Below are 19,816 nucleotides of genomic sequence, written 5' to 3' on the forward strand. Positions count from 1 at the left end.
TGCGTATGTGTGTACATGCATGTGTGTACGTACGCATGTGTGTGTGTGTGTGTGTGTGTGTGTGTGTGCAGCCGCTCCAGTCTAAACGCCAGGACCGAGGACCTGAAGTTCAACTGTGACGACAGGGACTTCACCGCCGCCATTATCAGCATCCCCACCCCTCCGGCGAACACCCCCGACGAGAGCCTGCCGCCCTCTCCGGCGATCCCGGGGATCCTGCGCAACTCCCGCTCTGGCGCCTACACCCACGAGACCGTCAAGATCTCCTCCTTATAACCCCCTCCCGAGTCCCTGGAGCGCCCCCTACTGGCACGGAGGAGACGGGACGGGACGCTACGAAGCGCCGCTGAACCTAAAGGATTAGCTTTTCCGTTGCTCTGGTAACTGCTTCTCCCCCCCCCCCCCCCCCCAAAAAAAAAAAAAAAAAACTATACTAAACAAACAAACAAACAAAAAAAAACGAAACAAACAAAAAAAAGCAACGTGTACTGAATTATATCGCTACCACTGAGGATAAGCTAATCGTGAACTGAAGAGAAAGAAATGACTCTTACGCAGTTCGCATTTTCTCAAAGGTAAAAACGTATCCTGGGAGAAGAAATCGTTGGGAGTGGAGTTGTCAATAAGTAAAGACGAAACACTATTACAGAAGGACAATGAGGAGGCGTACAGTTTCCTTTGGCTGGGGTAAGAATGGCACAAAAAAGGATATAAAAAGGACGTGATATGAATCCACAGACCACGTTTTGGACCTGGGCTACAGACGTATGGTTCCAAGATGGTCAGCAAGACCACGTTATTTTTTCTTTCAAACAAAAAAAAAAAAAAATTCTTGATATCCAAGACCTATCACTTTTCAAGATATGCAAATTTAGAACACAAGCAGGAAACAGTAAAATATATATGTGTGTCTGTGTATATGCGCATATACATATATACATACAAAATTTACAGGGAGTGAAAACACAGACATGTTATAAATATAATTACTATGTTAATACATAACACACAGATTTACCAAGAAAAATATGACTGCTGTATTCTGCAATAGATTTAGTCACTCTAAGGATTTAATAAAAAATGAGGGAAAACTAGTCGGAGGTACATATGTAACATATTAAAATGAGGGGACACTGGTCTGAGGTACATATGTAACATATTAAAATGAGGGGACACTGGTCTGAGGTACATATGTAACATATTATAATGAGGGAACACTGGTTTGAGGTACATATGTAACATATTATAATGAGGGAACACTAGTTGGAGGTACATATGTAATATATTTTGTATCATACTTCTCTGAATCACATGCATCTTCCGACCTTACCAAAAAAAAAAAAAAAGAAGCTTGTCAGTGTCCTGACTGGCCGACTACGAACAGTGCATGTTACTGTACAGTAGCAGGGGGGTCAAGATAAACTGCTGAATGTCTATCTTCACCTCCTTTTGCATGGTACCCTATTCTTTTTCTTCTTGGTTTTGTTTGTTTTCTTTCCTCCCAATATCAGCGATGACAACGTTTAAAAAAAAATTAAATAAAAAAAGAAAAAAGGAAAAATTTTAAAAAAGAGTGATTCACCGGACATGTACGTTAGGAGAAAAATATAGGTGAATGAATTAATTTTAAAAAAGAAACTTCCCTTCCGGGCATGTTCCTCGCAAGAATGCAAACTGGATGAGTGAGAGACTGTGTGTGTGTGTGTGTGTGTCTGGTTGGGAGGAATTGCGTTACTTGATCACAAATATGCATGGATACCGTTGTAGGTATTTTACCTGTTTTTCTCCTTGTTAGAATATAAAATGTGGGAGGGATCTAGCGGCGATGGACATCATGAGAGACAGAGGGCCCATGGCCTAGCACACAGTAAACATGAGAGTGCACTGACGATGATTTTGCAAACTTTGAAACACTGTGTTGGGTTTCGCAGTGGAGGCTGTTGAATGAACCAATCATCCGACTCGGAATCCTTTTGCGTTTGACAGTGTTCTGATGTCATGTTTCAAGCTGAGCACTGGCCAGACTGACGTTAGGCTGTATGACACCTTTTCCATAATACTTCAACTTGAGGATGATGCATTAAACATAATAACATAATGATGTCGCCTCCCAATTTGACTATTTTTTTTCAGCTTTCATTACATGAACATAATGTGTTGTTCTGCTTGATTTATTCATTTTATTTCATTTTTTGTGCAAATGTTTTTATATGCATTTGCAGCAACCAAGGTTGACTATGAAAAGTCAAATCATTCATCTACTAAAAACTCATCCTTAATTTCAGTTGCTTTACTGAAATTATTTACGCTATTCATTGTTTATGCACATTATTTTTACTATCTGTGAGCAGTTAGAGAAATTTTGCCTTTTCAAAGCCCTTGTTTATCCACCCAGTAAACGTAAAGGCCGCAGTGTGATCACTGAACTGATTTGCAGACAGGTGGCGCCATTGCTCAACTTCATTGCTCAAGAGATCTGATGAGGATTGAGAGGTAGGGACATGACCCAAAAGCACAGCAGCTATGCACTCAGTTCCATAAATAAAGCTAACAGGATTCAGAGGACAATGTTGTGGACTTCCTGTTACCAACAGGATGGCTAGCACAGCTTCGGGTACAGCTGTCATGTAGACCAGGTTCATTAGCTTGTTTGCGGGCCCACAGTGAAAGGCAGGTGATTGTACTCAAGTCGGCCCGCAGTGCCTGGAAGAAGAGATTATGTCACAGCGAGCATCGCACGGACTGAAATAATCAGACCGAGCTGACCGGTCTTAGGAGTGCACAACTCTGTTCTAGAGCTTGGCTCACTCTCGCAGAGCACACAGCCAATCGTCTCAGTGTCCTCGAGACCACACCTCTTTACCCCCCTGCGGGGTCACTCACAGATGAAGACAGCATGGCAGCGGTTAGCCCTTTAAGGTGTCAGATCACAAAACGTGCGGTTAGAATGTTCTGAACTGGACAGTCCAATGCTGATGTCACAATCGCTGCTGGTGACTGAATGCAATGGAGTGCTAGAATTTTGAAAAATGTACTCTTCGAAGGGTCAAACCAATAATAGTCATAGAAATAAGGCAGAATTGCGTCGAGAAGCAAAACAATGCAGTCGATTTGTTGAAAACTAATGGATTTAGGGTGTACTTTGGAGTATATTTTCAATTTGGCTCGCCATATCTCTATACCCAAATTGCATTTCATAAGTTGATGCACCTGTTTTAATCATGCTTTGCATATTTATTCAATGGTGAATGTTAAAATTAGAACACTATCAGAAGAAAGGAGAACGCTAGAACACTAACTTAGACTTTTGGAAAAAAAAAAAAAAAACATTCCAAAAAAATATCTACCCTTGGCAGGAGTTTGATCTGGAATGAGTCAGAAGCCTGACCGCCCTTGCTTCCTCTACTTTCTCTCTCCAAAGTTACCTTCCGACTCATTGATCCAGGGAAGCTTGTCTCGGGAGGGGGCGCCGCCAGCTCGAATGCCTTTTTTGTACTTTCTGACAGAGAGGACCTTGGGAACGGCGAACGCCAATACGTTCACCCTGTCGCTGAGTGAACTGAAATACGCTCTGCCTCTCCCGTAAATCCTCACACAATCGTGCCGTTTCAGAGGGTCCGAAGATATGCAGCGTACTATATTTACCGTTTCAGAACAGTCATCCCTTCTCTTACTCCCACCAGGACGATAAGTGCATAATGTATGAATTTTGGCCCCTGAATCACAAGATTTGATGCATAATAAAGCGTTGGAATCTGTCAAGCTATTTCAGGGCAACTACTGATAAACCGTCCCACGACAAGATATAAATAAGCACAGCTCGTGAAGCACTGAAGGATAATATGCAAACAGTGTTCATTTCAATGGCAAAGCAACTGTGCTATCCACTGCCTGAACTGGCCAATCATAGAACATTTCTATACCCCCCCAGAGACCCAACAGATACGTAAGAAGTTTTAGTATTTAAACTTATTATGTATCATAATGCAAGTGCGTTGGGTGAGGAAAAACATGTTGCAGTAAAAATATTTTCCGAAATGTTCATTTTTTATTGAATGTCCCTGGTAGTGTGGGTTTCACTGTGGTACAATGTGTTCATGAGATTAAGACTCATGTCCCCTACAGGGGCAACAATTAATTGCCCGGTCTGTGGTGGGTATGCAAATGCTGAGCTAAGCACACGTGGCAGTAGAACCATCGAGGCTGCCGTAGAAGCCCCTAACTCATTGGTTTGTTTATTTTTTGATAATTAGTAACTGGGGGCAACAGAAGTTGGGATTCATTCGATCCAAAAATGAAACAACTCTCAAGTACTGTATAAAGACCTGAGCAACAAATATATCCCACTGTGAGTATCCCACATTGATTTCACTTCACCATTTCTGAGGCTACTAATGAAAAACTTGGGCTAGTATAATCATTTTGAGTGGCTCTCTGGTGACTCAGTATCGTGAGACCATTTTCTTTCCCAGGAGAGCAGACTCACAATGAGCAACATTGCCTTCGAATGAACGCTTTCACTGTTTTCTCCAAATGTAATAATGTCAGGTATGCCTGGGGCTGTTATGTTTTTCTATGTTTGCCAGCTGGCCCATATATAAGGTGCATCTTATGACATCAGCGAGGTTTTTATTTATTCTTTGCTTTCCTCTTTACTCTTTTGCAATTTCATCATCCGTCCATCCATCCAGTTGTTTTTTTGTCAATGAGAATTTCAATTCGCCATTTAGTTGTCATCATTTACCTGAGTAAAAAACCCCTTTCTTATAACAGTTATTTCTCTTTTGGACTACCAAAATACTACAGACCGCCACAGTGCTACTTACGTTATGCCAATGCAGTTTCTGCCTAAGAATACCAAGATTATTCTATAATTTCAGAAAATACCGCTGTAATTATAGAGGGTTCAGTAGAGTTAACGATAAAAGAAAGTAATTAAAGCAATACGACCGATAATTGTGTAGTTATTTCGTTTTACAATTTTCTGTTTAAAATGCTGTTTAAAATGGGCTAAACCCAAGTTTCATGGTCTGCTGTCATTTTGGGATTGCCATTTCCGCATACTGGACATCATTCCCCATCGAGTGAAAGGTACATTGACCACATATACTGCACAGGATAAGGAGACCGCTGGTCAGAATTCAAGTATTGGGGTTCATTTGTTGAATTTAGTTCCAACGCTCCTTTTATAACATGCTCTGGAATCTTAAGAAACCGATGTTTTTATTATTGTGTTTACGGCTGCACAGCACCTTCAGGATAAATTGTCGCTTCATGGCCAGACAACTTTTTTTGTTTATCGTTTTACGCCTCAGTGTGTTACATCTGAGCGAGAGCGCTGGAGATGCCGTTAACAGTAACAGTTACTCAGAGGCTACGTTCTTGAAAAAAATAAAATAAAATAAACTTTGGTTTTAAAAATACTGTAAATGTGTTTTCCTGCTATATCCACTCGTCAGTCTGCTCATGATAAGCCAAATGACATTAATCACCACTTTGTGTTATTCACAAAACTCAGATAACGTATAGGATAACCATCAAATACATGAATTTGGCTCCTTTTTCAAACTGATTTTATCCTTTATGGCTCTGTCTTTGAAAATAGAATCTTAGAAAAATGATTCTCTTGTCTTCACTGCATTATTCTAGTGCCAGTGCCATTATTCTATTCTCCTTTCTCTCTTGTTTCAGAAAGGAGAATAAAAAAAAAATAATAATATACTCATTTGAAAATAATTGGCAATGTATCATTTTTGGCAATGTGGCCATTTTTTAAAGAAAGTTATGATGCAGGCTGTATGGCCCTATAAATCAAATCTAATTGTTACTTGTTTTCATTGATAAATTGAATATTACAGTAGTATCACCCTCAAGTTACTTACGTGGTTCATGGAAGCTACAGCATTGAAGTAAACATGCACATAGAGTAACCTCAAGAAGTTGCGATCATGCGAAAACAACTTTTGCTATGCCCAGATCATGCCCAGAATATTATTATAATATTTTTTTTTATGATCATGAGATAATTTGTGATCTGGGGATAACGGGACTTTTTTTAATAGCCTCTGAGTGCAATAGCAATGTAAACACTTCATTTCTGTGCAAACACGTTGTCCATGAATTTCGGTGACCACTGAACTGTGATTATAAAGAAAAAAAAACATTTGCAATTAACACTGAGTCAAGGTTAAGTATAAATGTTCAGGCATACATTATTGTAATACATATCTTAATAGCTACTTTGCCCTCATTTTAATTCTGTTTACTATTTAGTTATGTTTTTTAAACTATGTTGAGTGTGTATCTAGTGTTTATTGGTACAGTTTATTTCTTGAAGTCACTCAGGTACAGGTAGTTACACTCTGTGTAGGTACAGGTAGTTACACTCTGTGTAGGTACAGGTAGTTACACTCTGTGTAGGTACAGGTAGTTACACTCTGTGTAGGTACAGGTAGTTACCTCTGTGTAGATACAGGCAGTTACACTCCGTGTAGGTACAGGTAGTTACACTGTGTAGGTACAGGTAGTTACTCTGTAGGTACAGGTAGTTACTCTGTGTAGGTACAGGTAGTTACGCTCTGTGTCGGTACAGGTAGTTACGCTTTGTGTAGGTACAGGTAGTTACACTCTGTGTAGGTACAGGCAGTTACACTCTTTGTAGGTACAGGTAGTTACACTCTGTGTAGGTACAGGTAGTTACTCTGTGTAGGTACAGGTAGTTACACTCTGTGTCGGTACAGGTTGTTACTCTGTGTAGGTACAGGTAGTTACACTCTGTGTCGGTACAGGTTGTTACTCTGTGTAGGTACAGGTAGTTACACTCTGTGTCGGTACAGGTTGTTTCCCTCTATGCTGTAGCTAGAACCATGAAAGTGACTCGAGACTGATACTACTGAGCACAGTTTCTACCTGCGTAAGTCTCTGGTAAAGGTAGAAGTCAAATGCACTCGTTTATCATAGGACAGCATAGCATAGGCTAGCCCCAGTACATCTCACACAATCACTGTGCATTCAGATCCGATGATCTGAGAAAACATTTAAAAAAAAATTTTTTATCTCAAGATCACAAGACAAGTCATCATCACGAGAAAACAAATTTCATTTTCTTATGATCCCAAGATAAGTGAGCCGTGATCTCAAGGTTAAGGGACCAAAAAAATCTGTAAGTTGAGGACAAATGTTAATGAATCCAGGTTATCCAAGATCAGAAAAAAACATAGGATAGAGATAATAAACAGTAAATAATAATGATAAATAGTACATCAACAGGAATAAAACAGGTTTTATTAACATTGAAAGTGTGTGCAGAGAAACTCATTTATCTCGTTGGCCATAAAAAATGTATACATGTTACTTACATGGATGTTGCTCAAACAGGAGTAGCTATCTGGTGAACAGAAATGCTTCTTCCTATACAATTTTAATGACTGATAAATTCAAAACTAGAGCTCTTATTCTACATGTAGTGATAGCAGCTTTCTGTTTGTTTCCTTTACAACCGGGTGAGAAACTGAAAATATTTCATTACTCAGGGAAAAGAGGAAAAAAAGCCAGATCTCGAAACGACTGTACTGTATGGAGATGTGCCCTTATTATACGAAGATCTTTAAACATTTCATTTATTTTATTATTATTATTACATTACATTACAGACATTTAGCTGATGCTTTTACCCAGAGCGACTTACACAATTTTTTTTACATAAAATTTACATTGCATCCATTTATACAGCTGGATATATACTGAAGCAATGCAGGTTAAGCACCTTGCTCAAGGGCACAACGGTAGTGTCCTATCTGGGAAATGAAACTGGGATGTAACCTTTAAGTCATTATCATTATTATTATAATTTTATTTAATTTTTTGTGCCCAACATGAGGCTCTGTATATCCAATTCCCTCCCTAATTTGGCATGTGTATTTATCCTCAGGCACATTAATGTGCGAACCCCTTTGCCAATTAGGGAGAGTGCAGGTACTCCCATGAAACACATGGTGTCGCCAGCTGCTTCTTCTCACACCACAGGTTACAGCTGCACTCGCACAGAGTGGAGTCAGAGGAAGACCACAAACAGGCAGTCTATGGTCAAAAGCTGTTGCTGTATATTTGAACTCAGATGTCAGTTATCATACAGCATATACAGTGTGTTCAAAAGGGTTTGGTTTCAGTCCATTAAATCTTCCAGCATAACATACAGTCAGTCAGATTTGGTGCACATGTCAGTAATAATTATACTAATTATTATTTGAATATAACAAGGCCGACAACACAGACGTGGTATTGAGAAGCACACAAAGAAGGCCTTTACATAGATGCTCAGTTGATTTGGTTAAAACGTCCATGTTTTATTCAATAACATGTACAGTATCGTGGTGAAATGTGCGATTAATTGGGTGGGTGAAAGTTTTTAGTTTTTTTAGAGGTCTCTCTCTCTTGACAATAAGCTGGATGATTGTCTATGCATGCATGCTGAAGCAATAACATACTGAGTGATAAAGAATAAGAGCGAATGGTAAAAAAAGGGGAAATTAAAACACTCATTACATACTCAGTGTTTAAACATATCAGACATTCAAGCGAGCAATTCCATGTTTATTTCGCAGCAACATTATAGCCTTCCTTTGGAAAAAATGAAGACAAATGAAAAACCAATGCTACTGGCCTTACAGACGAATGAAGACGCACCAAGAAATTAAGCAAGCAGTAAGGAAAGCATTTAGCAGTGTATGTCAACTACCTGAATAGACAAGTCTTGACTTTATTTTGCAAGCAATGGGCAAGAAGAACTTTGTTTCATGCATACACATTTATACTTGTAGAGATGTATGTTTAAACTTTTATCCACCCAGCACACATGCTACAAAGATCGTGTACAACAGTGCACAAAAATGTCTGCTGTCAGGAATAATTAAATTGATAAATGCACGTGACAATGAACTCGGGGTTTATTTCTTTATGTATTCATTTATTTTTATAAGTACGTGGGTCAAAGTTTTGAAGTGGAGGCCAGAAGTGCTGTTTGCAGATCCAGTAGACAGACAGTCAATGTGTGGTCTGCCTGACTTTAAATTAAAATCATTAAATAAAGTCTTAAAATGAGAAACAAAAAGTTTGCATGTCATTTTATTTAGTGTTTAACTGATTTTTACTTTATGTTTTAAACTTGAAGATGGTGAATGAAGCAGATTTTTTTCAGATGGTGTCAGGCATATACAAAATGACTGTACAGTAGTCTTAACAGTGTTCACTCATATTCCCATTAATTTCAAATTCCACATTGAAAATACAACATGAGTAACTTTAGACATAGGAAACTGCAAAGGTTACTTAAAAGCTCCCATTAAAATGTGCTCTTATTATTGACTTACTTTCGTTACTTAATAACAACATACCATATGCTGTGTTATAGCCATTTTTCTAAACAGCATTGCTACATGCTTGTACTTTAATTTAATTAAATGTATTTTTTTTCTTATAAAACATGCATTTTACACACAACTGCTTGATATTTTTGCAAAGCACACACGTCAGTTGATAAGACGGTATTCGCATCCCTAGCTTCCCATTAAAAAAACAGAATTATATCAACAACAACAAAAAAACTTCCAGTTTATGACCCGTAATGTTTATTACAGCTACTGATTTCGCTAAATCAGCAATGAATCTCTCGTGCGTATTTTCACAGAAGAAAAATGAGCTTATTACAAGTAATCTGAGGGCATTGTAATAGTAGTGATGTATAGTGCACATTTCACATGCTGTACAAATGAGTGTAATCTTTAAAACAAGCAAAGAAAGGATAACAGTACGTGTCATAAATAATTGGATTGCTTACAAAATGAACATTCAAAGACAATGTTTCATAACTTCTGCAAGGAGTGTGAACTTTCGTTTTGGTCGGCGATGCAGTGGCCGGAGGTATATGCCCTCACTACGCTCCAGCAGAACATCACTGCGGGCTGCAGAGAGAAAGTGGAGAAAATCCCGATCCTCTGATGATCTGACCGCATACCATACCCTGCTGGCGACTTTTACATCTGCCCTCACGTCTGCAAAAGCCTCTTTTTTCCAATCCAAGATCAGCGCATGTGTCTCTAATCCACGTAAACTATTCTCCACCTTCTCTTCCCTCCTCATTCCTCCTCCACCCCCACCTCCCTCTTCCCTCTCCGCAGATGACTTTCTGGCCGCCTTTGAAGGAAAGGTGGCTACAATCCGGAACTCCTTCACCCATCCAGTGAGCCCCCCAACCCCCCAGGACAACCCCACAGCCACACTGACCTCCTTTGAAATGCTGGAGGACTCTGATGTATTACAACTCATCACCTCTCATCGCGCAACCACCTGCCCACTTGACCCCATCCCATCAAAAGTTCTCCAATCTATCTCCAGCGAGCTCCTTCCCTATCTGTCTTCCATTGTTAATTCCTCTCTCTCCTCTGGTCATGTTCCCTCTGTTTTTAAGACGGCTCGTGTTACCCCACTACTCAAAAAACCCACCTTAGACCCTCCGATGTAACAAATTATCGACCCGTATCCCTTCTACCCTTTCTGTCCAAAACCCTCGAACGAGCAGTTCTTAAACAATTAACCTCTTTTCTCCATCAGAACAACCTGCTAGACCTCACCAGTCTGGCTTCCGATCCGGGCACTCAACAGAGACTGCACTACTAGCTGTGACGGAGGCACTTGCCACTGCAAGAGCCTCACGCCTCTCCTCTGTCCTGATCCTTCTTGACCTGTCTGCAGCTTTTGACACGGTCAACCATAAAATACTCCTCTCCACCTTGGCTGGGATGGGAATTACCGGGACTGCCCTGTCCTGGTTCTCTTCCTATCTTGCAGATAGGACCTACCAGGTCACCTGGAAGGGGTCTGCCTCTGCCTCTCATCCACTTGTCACGGGAGTGCCGCAGGGATCTGTACTGGGTCCTCTGTTGTTCTCCTTATACACCAGATCTCTTGGTTCAGTCATTAATTCACATGGTTTTTCCTATCATTGTTATGCAGATGACACACAACTCTACTTTTCTTTCCCCCCCTCAGCCACACAGATCAATGATAAGATCTCTTCCTGCCTGGCTGACATCTCCACTTGGATGGCCAGCCACCATCTGAAGCTCAACCTCAACAAAACTGAGCTGCTCTTCTTCCCGTACAAGACCTCCTTGCTTCGTGAACTCTCAATCACGGTTGATGGCACCACAGTGACTGCCTCTCACTCTGCAAAGAGCCTGGGGTGGTCCTGGATGACCAGCTGGACCTCAAGGAGCACATCAAGGCAACATCACGGTCCTGCAGATTCCTCCTATACAACATCAGGAGGATTCGACCATACCTGACGACGCACTCCACCCAGCTGCTCGTCCAGGCTACGGTGACCTCTCGCCTTGATTATTGCAACTCTCTCCTTGCAAACCTGCCAGCTTGTGCCATACAGCCACTACAGATGATTCAGAATGCCGCTGCCCGACTCATCTACAACCTCCCCAAATTCTCCCACGTCACTCCCCTGCTGCGATCACTTCACTGGCTACCGGTCGCTGCCAGGATCCGATTCAAAGCCCTGACCCTTGCCTACACTGCCGCCAACAGGACAGCCCCTATCTACTTGCAGGACATGACTCAATTCTATGTGCCTGCTCGACCACTCCGCTCTGCGGCAGCAGGGCGTCTTGCAACCCCTCCCACCCGCCCAAAGGGATCACAGAGCTTCTCCACCCTAGCTCCCCAGTGGTGGAACCAACTCCCCGTCCCTCTCCGAACCTCCCCCTCACTATCCATCTTCCGCCGTGGCCTGAAGACTCATCTCTTCAGACTATACCTAGAATAACCACCACCACGCTGTGTATATATATATATATATATTAAAAAAAAAAAAAAAAAAAAAAAAAAAAAAAACCCTTTTTCCTGTCACTTGTTACATGTTGCCCCATCCCTGCACTTCTTGGTAAATTGTATTTGTCCTAATACTCTAGCTTATTCTTCTGCCTAGTTTGGCTTTGCAGATGTTAGACCAGGATAGTGTTCTTTGTTCTCGGCTAGAAATAGCTTTACAAAATAAGTAATTGTACCTTACTGAACCCGTGTTCAGCAGTTGTCTACGATCATGAAAATGCACTTTTGTACGTCGCTTTGGATAAAAGCGTCTGCTAAATGAATGAATGTAATGTAATGTAATGTATAGATAGATATTCCTGGCTATAGCTTCATGGTTTTAGGAGCCATGGGTGTTTAAATGTGAGTAGCTTTATGTTTATTTTTTGGGCAAGGTCAAAATCAGGTGGATCAAGCAAATATGTACATGTACACTAGTCATACTGCAACGGACAACAATAAAAGTAAATGTTTTTTTTTTTTTTTTTTTAACAACCCTAACAAGTTTTTCCCTCCACAGTTTGTGACATCAGTGGCATTTTCCACTTGGTTTAACATGGATTTGGAAAATAACAGGCAATGGAAAAATGGCCCTAGGCAGCCCCTTTCAGTTCCTCAAACATCATTCACTGCTGCAGGAAGAAGAATGAACTCAAAATATGTTGTGCACATCTGAGGAAAGTCAGTGTTCTTTGCTTGCTTTGGTAGTTGAACTCTTTTTAAGTGATGCTTACCTGTCGTGCCCCCCCCCACAAAAATCAATACTCTGACTTTCACGACAATAGGGTTGTTTCCACTCCGCTTGAAGTCCATCGCACAGATTTTTAAAAAAAAGTTATTTATGATCAGAAGGATATCCTGCTCATTAGGTTATCTGAAGATTTTTCTGGAGAGCTTTCTGGTTTCAGAAGTTGTGAATCATTTTATTTTGAGTGGGTTTACTTTCCCTGTTCAGTTGAATTAGGATCCATCCTTTAAAGGCATGAACAGCCATCGTATGGAGCCACAGCCACCACTGGGCAATACTATTCAATTGTGTGATTTTTGAGGCCAAAACAACATTGTTATTAAGAGTCAGAAAAACCCTAGGGCCAGCTCTGCATCCCAGTAATGGCCACACTGACTACCATGCCCCCCCCCCTTAAAAAAAAAAAAAATATAGAGGCTAAAAACTGGGATGGGGATGTAAGAACATGTCACCTGATCACCTTTTGAACGCAAACTATATACAGTATATACAGTGCTCTCCATAAAATATTTGGGACCAAGATATATTTCTTTCTTGATTTGGCTCTGTACTCCACAATTTTTAGATTTGTAATCAAAACAATTTGCCAGTGGCTAAAGTGCAGATACTCCGCTTTCATTAAAGGGTATTTTTTTTAAAAATACATTTTGGTTTCACCAAAAATAATAACAGCACTTTTCCCATATATTAAAACTGTGATGGATCCTGAGCCAGTATACTGAGTTGTACGTCTTTGTTGTTGCTTTACTGGAGGCCTTTTCCAGACGGTTGACTTCCCTGGCTCTCTCTGCAGTCCCCCCCCCCTCGAGAGTCTCAGTTTGACGGTTCCCGTCACAACAGGCCGGCTCACCTGGCACCCCCCAGCCACCTTGCGCCTCGTATTTTCGGCTAAAAAAAAACACACCTGTCTGACAGAGAGAGACGAGAAGGAGCCCTTAACAGATGGAGCTGGGCTCTGGGAGCTGAATCTCACTGCCAGACTGCAGGACAGGAAGACTTGCATCGCAATTTGACTGGGAATAGGTAGAATACACATACATTATTTTTTCCCCTTTTACTTCTCAGGGATGTTTTTTTGGTGAGATAATCTGCGGCGTGTATCTACTGTACGCTGCCACATTACATTACATTACATTTATTTAGCAGACGCTTTTATCCAAAGCGACGTACAAAAGTGCATATCATGGTCATTGGACAACTACAAAACACAGGTTCAATAAGGTGCAATACTCATTTCTTACAGCTATTTATAGCCAAGAACACAGTTCAGTTCACACAGTGAACACTATTCTGACCTAACTTATGCCAAGCCAAACTAGTGAGAAGAACAAGCTACAATATAAGGACAAATATAAATTACCACGTGTTGAAATATGACAAATGTACAGAATTCCCTGGTCGAGTGTGTGCAATTGCACCTCACGGAACAATGCTTTACTCATTCGCTTAACGCAAATAAACGAAATGGCGCAGGCTTCATTTATTATAAGGACTAGCAGGGGTGTGACAGGGCTCAATATTTGGCCCTTTTCCACACATATTTTTTCCACATCAAACCACTTTAAAACTGCTTTGCAGTTTTCCCCTATGATAGCTGGGCCCAACACTTTGATGTGTGTTTGTCCAGCTGAGCAACCCAGTCATCAGATTTCGGCAGCTCAAATGGAGAATACGCTCGTTTTATCTTTATTTGTACCGATTTTAAGTAACACAGTAAACTCAAATGAAAGCCAGTTTCCTGCTTGCCAGCTAGTTAGGCTTTCTTTCTTGCTGACTGTATATCTAGCAAACTGATAGTATGCCACGCTGGATTTACTTTTTTTTTTCAGCCGCTTTTTAAAACTCACGTACGCATCTCACCGTCCTTTTGCATTAGAATCCCACTAAAGCAAAATTGTGGAAGGCTTTTTCTGAGTCGACAAAAATCACCGTTGCCATGGGCTTTATTTGCTTCATTCATTTAAGCTTGGTAATGTAAAAGTACAATGTGTACAAGCTTGCTTGCTTGCTTGCTTGTTGGTGGTAAGGTTCATTCCCGTACACCTCCCAAAAGAGGTGGGCAACAAGACCTTGAGTTCAGACCAAAACGGCTTCAACAGCTGCCCCCCTCCCCCCCTCCCCCACCCCGCCCTGACCTGTCCTGACCGTTAATTTGTCTTCTCCTGTTTTCTGTCATCCTTCCAGGGTTTCTCTAACACCTCATCTGTCTCTTCCTCCGTCTCTTCTGTCCTGTCCACTCCACTCCTCTTCTCAAGAACTCATTTTTTTTTTTTTTGCCAGCCCCTATTCAATAGCATAATTTACAGGGGGGGGGCAGACGATGGGGGGTTACAAGTCTTTCGATTAGACAAGACCAAGTTGCTTTTTGACCTTAAACACCCGCCAGCAGTGGCTTACGTGTTGTATAAAATATGTAATGCCAACAATGAAATGGCTGAACAGCTGCTAATGAAACTGTACGGGTGACATGGCAATGGCTGTCTAACGGTAGAAACGCAGAGACGGAATACCGATTAGACATTACATTACATTTATTTGGCAAACGCTTTTATCCAAAGCGACGTACAAAAAGTGCATTTCATGGTCATAGACAACTGCTAAACACAGGTTCAGTAAGGTATAATACTTATTTTGTACAGCTATTTATAGCCAAGAACACAGTTTAGTTCACACAGTCAACACTATTTGGACCTAACCTCTGCAAAGCCAACTAGGCAGAAGAATAAGCTACAGTATTAGGACAAATACAAATTACCAAGAAGTGCTGGGATGGGGCAACATGTAGCAAGTGGGGGGGGGGGGGAGATTTGGAGTGAAATATACACCGTGGTGGTGGTTAGTCTAGGTATAGTCTGAAGAGGTGAGTCTTCAGGCCACGGCGGAAGATGGGTAGTGAGGGGGAGGTTCGGAGAAGGACGGGAAGTTCGTTCCACCGCTGGGGAGCTAGGGTGGAGAAGCTCTGTGATCCCTTTGGGCGGGTGGGAGGGGATTAGCCTGCTGCTAGGCCGGAAACACGCCCTACGTAAAGTACGCAAATGCAAATGGCACCGCCAAGCCGGCACACTGCGAACGCACGTCCTGGTTGTACACACACTCGACATGTGTCCTTTCGTTCCTTGTGGGCGTGGTGGTGCCCTCAAGGAGGGTGATCCAGGACATTTGTGAAATGACTGAGCGCAAGGAAGCAGAAATGGAAGAAGACAGCTGCATACTGTTGTTGCCTGCTATATAGCGCCCCCTTGCTGTGACACTCGACACTGCAGCTCACGTTTGCGTTTCGTTAAGAATTTCAGGTGACACATTTTAGAACACAATAATGCACAAAATCGACTTTGCATAGCGCAAAGCCTCCGCGTTCGCACACATACGTACGGTATGTTTCCGCGGCTACGTTCATGAGGCTAATTCCATATCCCCTTGAGTATAACCAATCAGCTCTCTGGCTGATCCAAGCCCGGGTTTTTGAGGATAAAGGCTCCTCCTCCCTGGCGGCCTCTGGGTCATTGATCCACAGAAGTCACAACAGATTGGACGTCAATCTCTTCGCGGGTCCGTGCCCAGGGGATGTATAAAGCAAACAAACGAAACAAACAACAGAAAAAAGCAGCAATGAGTCCCTTTTTCACAAGGGGCTGTATCAGTCCACTGGAACTCCTCAATTCAGCCTGTCACTCGCAGGCTAATTCTGGCTGTCTTGAGTGATCAGTTAGGAAGGCTAGGGAGCGAGAGTCCATGATAAGCCTTACATGCCTCTGGGGATGTGTCTGTTGCAATTATAGACAAAGTCAGAGCAAAGGGGTGAAAGTTTTTATAGTGGCTAAACATTAAACAATGCCCAAAAAAAAACCCTATTTGGGAATCAAGACTGTAATAGCTTTAGTTTTTAATTACTTTTGTATTATAGTTTCAATTCTGCTGTCTAATTTAGTTTAGATTTAGTTAGTTTTGCATCGTATTTAGTTTTATTTTAATGTGCATTATTTTTCTCCTCCATTTGCAAGGCACATTCCCCCACAGCCTACAGCTATGCATTTGGATTTGTCAACCAATGCATTATATTTAAAGTACACCCAATGCTAACCATAATGCTGGTGGTTAACATCCTTACTGGTGCGCTAAGCACAAGCTCATGGCTTCAATGTCCTCACTTAACCCTGGGGTTCAGCTTTCAGTGAGCTGATGCTCTGTTGTGTCACTTAGGAAACCCATGTCCATTTTCACTGGAGAGGGGTGTCTTTCCCCTTGTTCCACGTGAAAAGTGTCTTTTTTTTTCTCCTTTTCTTTCTCTCTCTTCCCCATCCCCCCCACCCTCCAAAAAACATGTGGAAAGCCTCTTGAACACTGTACTCTGTGCAGCACACCTCTTTGATGACGCACATTAGCATATTCGGTGCTTAATTCACTCAAAAAGAAACGGTTGGAACTGGCAATGACTCAATACCATTGTTCAGCTTTTCTTTTTAAAATATTTTTTTTTTTGAAAATGAACCATTTTAGGTGCCGCCGCTCACATCGTGCGATCCATCTTCAGTCCCACCCCACACAAGCCCCTCCCCCCACCTCTCGATGTGGAATGCTATAACATGCTGTCAGTGACTCGAGACTGTTCTCCTGTTACCATTTTTCTCTTCTCAGAGGAAACGAACCTGGGTTTTTACTACGTATACACTGGCAGGTGCACCATCTGTTGTCGGTCCCACCCGTTTCCATAACGACTCCGTTTGGTTCATGCGTTGCTCAATATGTTCTGTACTGTGGTGGCCCCCACACACCGCATTCATCTCCACATGCTCTTAAGACGCAAAAACTCAGTGCACTCCATTCACAAATGGAGCATCGCGTAGTTCTGGCAGGCCACGAGAGTCAAGCGCTCCGGCTGAATCAGCTGATGGCTCAGCTGAGTGATGTTCGCCTATCACAGTACATTCACTAACAGGGCGGTCTACTTAAACAGCCTCCCTCTACTCATTTGGCTGCTCCTCCTGCATGCAAGCTGCTGCACGTTGCTTCGTAAATCCCCTCCACCACCCCAGCTCCATCCCTATGCGTCAAGAATTTGCATTTCTCCATTCCTATGTGTTAAGAATTTGTATTGCTCCATCCCTATGTGTTAAGAAATGATGCTCCATCCCTATGTGTTAAGAACTTGCTTTGCTGCTGGATCTGTTCTGTGTGTACCCCTCTAGGGGGTTTGGCTGTTGGCCTCCTGGCCTTATCCACGCGGGCTGCGTGGTTGGCGGGAGAGCTCCAGAACAGAGCCATACCGCCAAACATAACTGTATAAATTATATTGTTTCTATGACATCCTATTTTGGGACATCCTATTTTGGGAGGCTTGTCATTTTTGTAACAGACAGGCATGTGTTTGGTCAGTACATGCTATGTCACAGACAGGGAGGATGGACATATTTTAGAATAGGGCTCGACACTGACACTTTGGTCAGTGTAAAAGTGCTGCAGCGTTTTTAAAAATGTATTTGTTCCTCTTTCTGTCAGCTTGGTTGTTTGATCCGGTCCCTGGCGCTTCTGTTTTGTCTCTTTTTGATTTGTGGCAATGCAAATTTCACTCTCTCATCACTGCTGGCCTGTCCTCACACAAAAGACCAAGAGCCTCTATTCTTTTTTTCTTTTACACTTTGAAATTTTCGGTACCTCCTATCCAACTCCTACCCTTTCTTCAATGTCTTTTCCTTTGTGATTTTTCTCATGAATTAGCATTTTCTACTAATCGCATAGACGTCTGGGAAAATATCACCAGTACCATTTTCTGTTATGTACTCAGTACTGCCTGGGGAGGATCTACAGTATTTTAAACTCAAAGTTGCCGAATTGTTCAGTGGGAGCGGGATGGAGGCCAGAGAGGTACCCAATACTCTGACCTGGGACCTTGCAATTGAATTTAAGGCCACGTTAAGTCACATTAACCCCTCTAACTGACGTTTGTTACCGTTTAAACAATGAAATTAGCCACCGATTTTTAAAGACAATACTGTTTTGAGTTGTGTCATTCACCTTGATTGAATTATTGCAACTGCAATATTTACTCAATGTAATTTTCATCTTCCAGGGAGGTGCGTATGAATATTTAGTCACTGATTTTTCTAGTATCGACTCCATACACAAAATCTCTGAAAGAACCTGGAAAGTTTTTTTATGTTTTAGCCATCCTCTAATCTGATTGGTGGCAGAAAAATTCTGATAATGGATTTGATTGGCTGATTAGTTTTTCATTTCATCACCCACCCACAAGACACTGTGCCCACCCCTCTTCAATGTGGGTGGCAAACTTTGACTTTGCTCATATGGAAATTTTAAAAGATGCTTTCAAGTTTTAACATTCAGTTGCTTCCCTGCTATGAGGTCACTGCAGCATTCATTTTATTGTTTTATTCATCATTTTGAGTCAAGATGTTCTTGTCCGCCTGCCAAAAGGACATAGAAAGTGTAATCTAACAGGCCTGGGCTGTGGTACATGATACTCTGTGATTAACTATATCTGTACACCTCATCCATGTTTAATGTGATTTAATATTGACCTAACTTTTATACTTGAGACCAATGGCCTGGCCCATTAGCAATTAACACAAGACAACTTGCATGCAGTGTGTACGGCATGTGATTTTGAATACAGTGAAAGTATTTATTGTTACCTTTGTATATGTTATATGTGTTTCTATCCATCCATCTATCCATTATCTGTACCCACTTATTCCTGGTCAGGGTCCTGGCCAGCCTATCTCAGCATGCACTGGGCAATAGGCAGGAATTCACTCACCATTCACTCGCACACTCATATTCTCTGACGATTTAGTCAGTCAGTTAAGACTAACCTGCATGTCTTTGGACTGTGGGAGGAAGCCGCAGTACCCGGACTCTGGGAGAACTCCGCACGGAAAGGCCCCGGCCGGGATCCAAACCAACGACCTTCTGGCTGTGAGGCGACAGCGCTAGCCACTGTGCCGCCCTGTGTGTTTCTGAACTACAATTTCCCCCCTTTTAAGGATTCGACAAGCACTCTACACCGTGCAGCGGGACTGTTCATGTTTTTTGCACTTCTGCAGTCTGTCCTCACCATCAACACATTGTTGTTGTTTTAATTCGGGTTCAGCTCTACGTCCACACACGCTTTCCCCACAATTCAACATTCCCTCCACGTAGTTAGTTTGAATTTAATGGAGGTGGGGGGGTGGG

The 19,816-nt window shown here is 41.9% G+C and overlaps 1 protein-coding gene and 1 long non-coding RNA gene across 2 annotated transcripts in view; one reads left to right on the plus strand and one right to left on the minus strand.

Annotated features, from left to right (window-relative positions):
- kcnd1 (potassium voltage-gated channel, Shal-related subfamily, member 1) overlaps window positions 1-4,940 on the plus strand; it is a 79,861-nt gene extending 74,921 nt beyond the window's left edge. Inside the window, exon 6 of the mRNA XM_064300621.1 lies at window positions 72-4,940. Within this exon, the coding sequence (XP_064156691.1) occupies window positions 72-276 (205 nt within the window). The 3' untranslated portion in view covers window positions 277-4,940. The remainder of the gene's footprint in view (window positions 1-71) is intronic.
- An 8,801-nt stretch (window positions 4,941-13,741) lies between these two features.
- Window positions 13,742-15,395, minus strand: LOC135233926 (uncharacterized). Its single transcript, XR_010323991.1, has 2 exons — window positions 15,221-15,395; window positions 13,742-13,823 (listed from the first exon to the last, which is right to left on the minus strand). It is a non-coding gene; the product is annotated as an uncharacterized LOC135233926 (long non-coding RNA).
- Between the last annotated feature and the right edge of the window lie 4,421 nt (window positions 15,396-19,816).

This window comes from Anguilla rostrata, chromosome 11, assembly GCF_018555375.3.
Source record: "Anguilla rostrata isolate EN2019 chromosome 11, ASM1855537v3, whole genome shotgun sequence".
Taxonomy (NCBI): domain Eukaryota; kingdom Metazoa; phylum Chordata; class Actinopteri; order Anguilliformes; family Anguillidae; genus Anguilla; species Anguilla rostrata.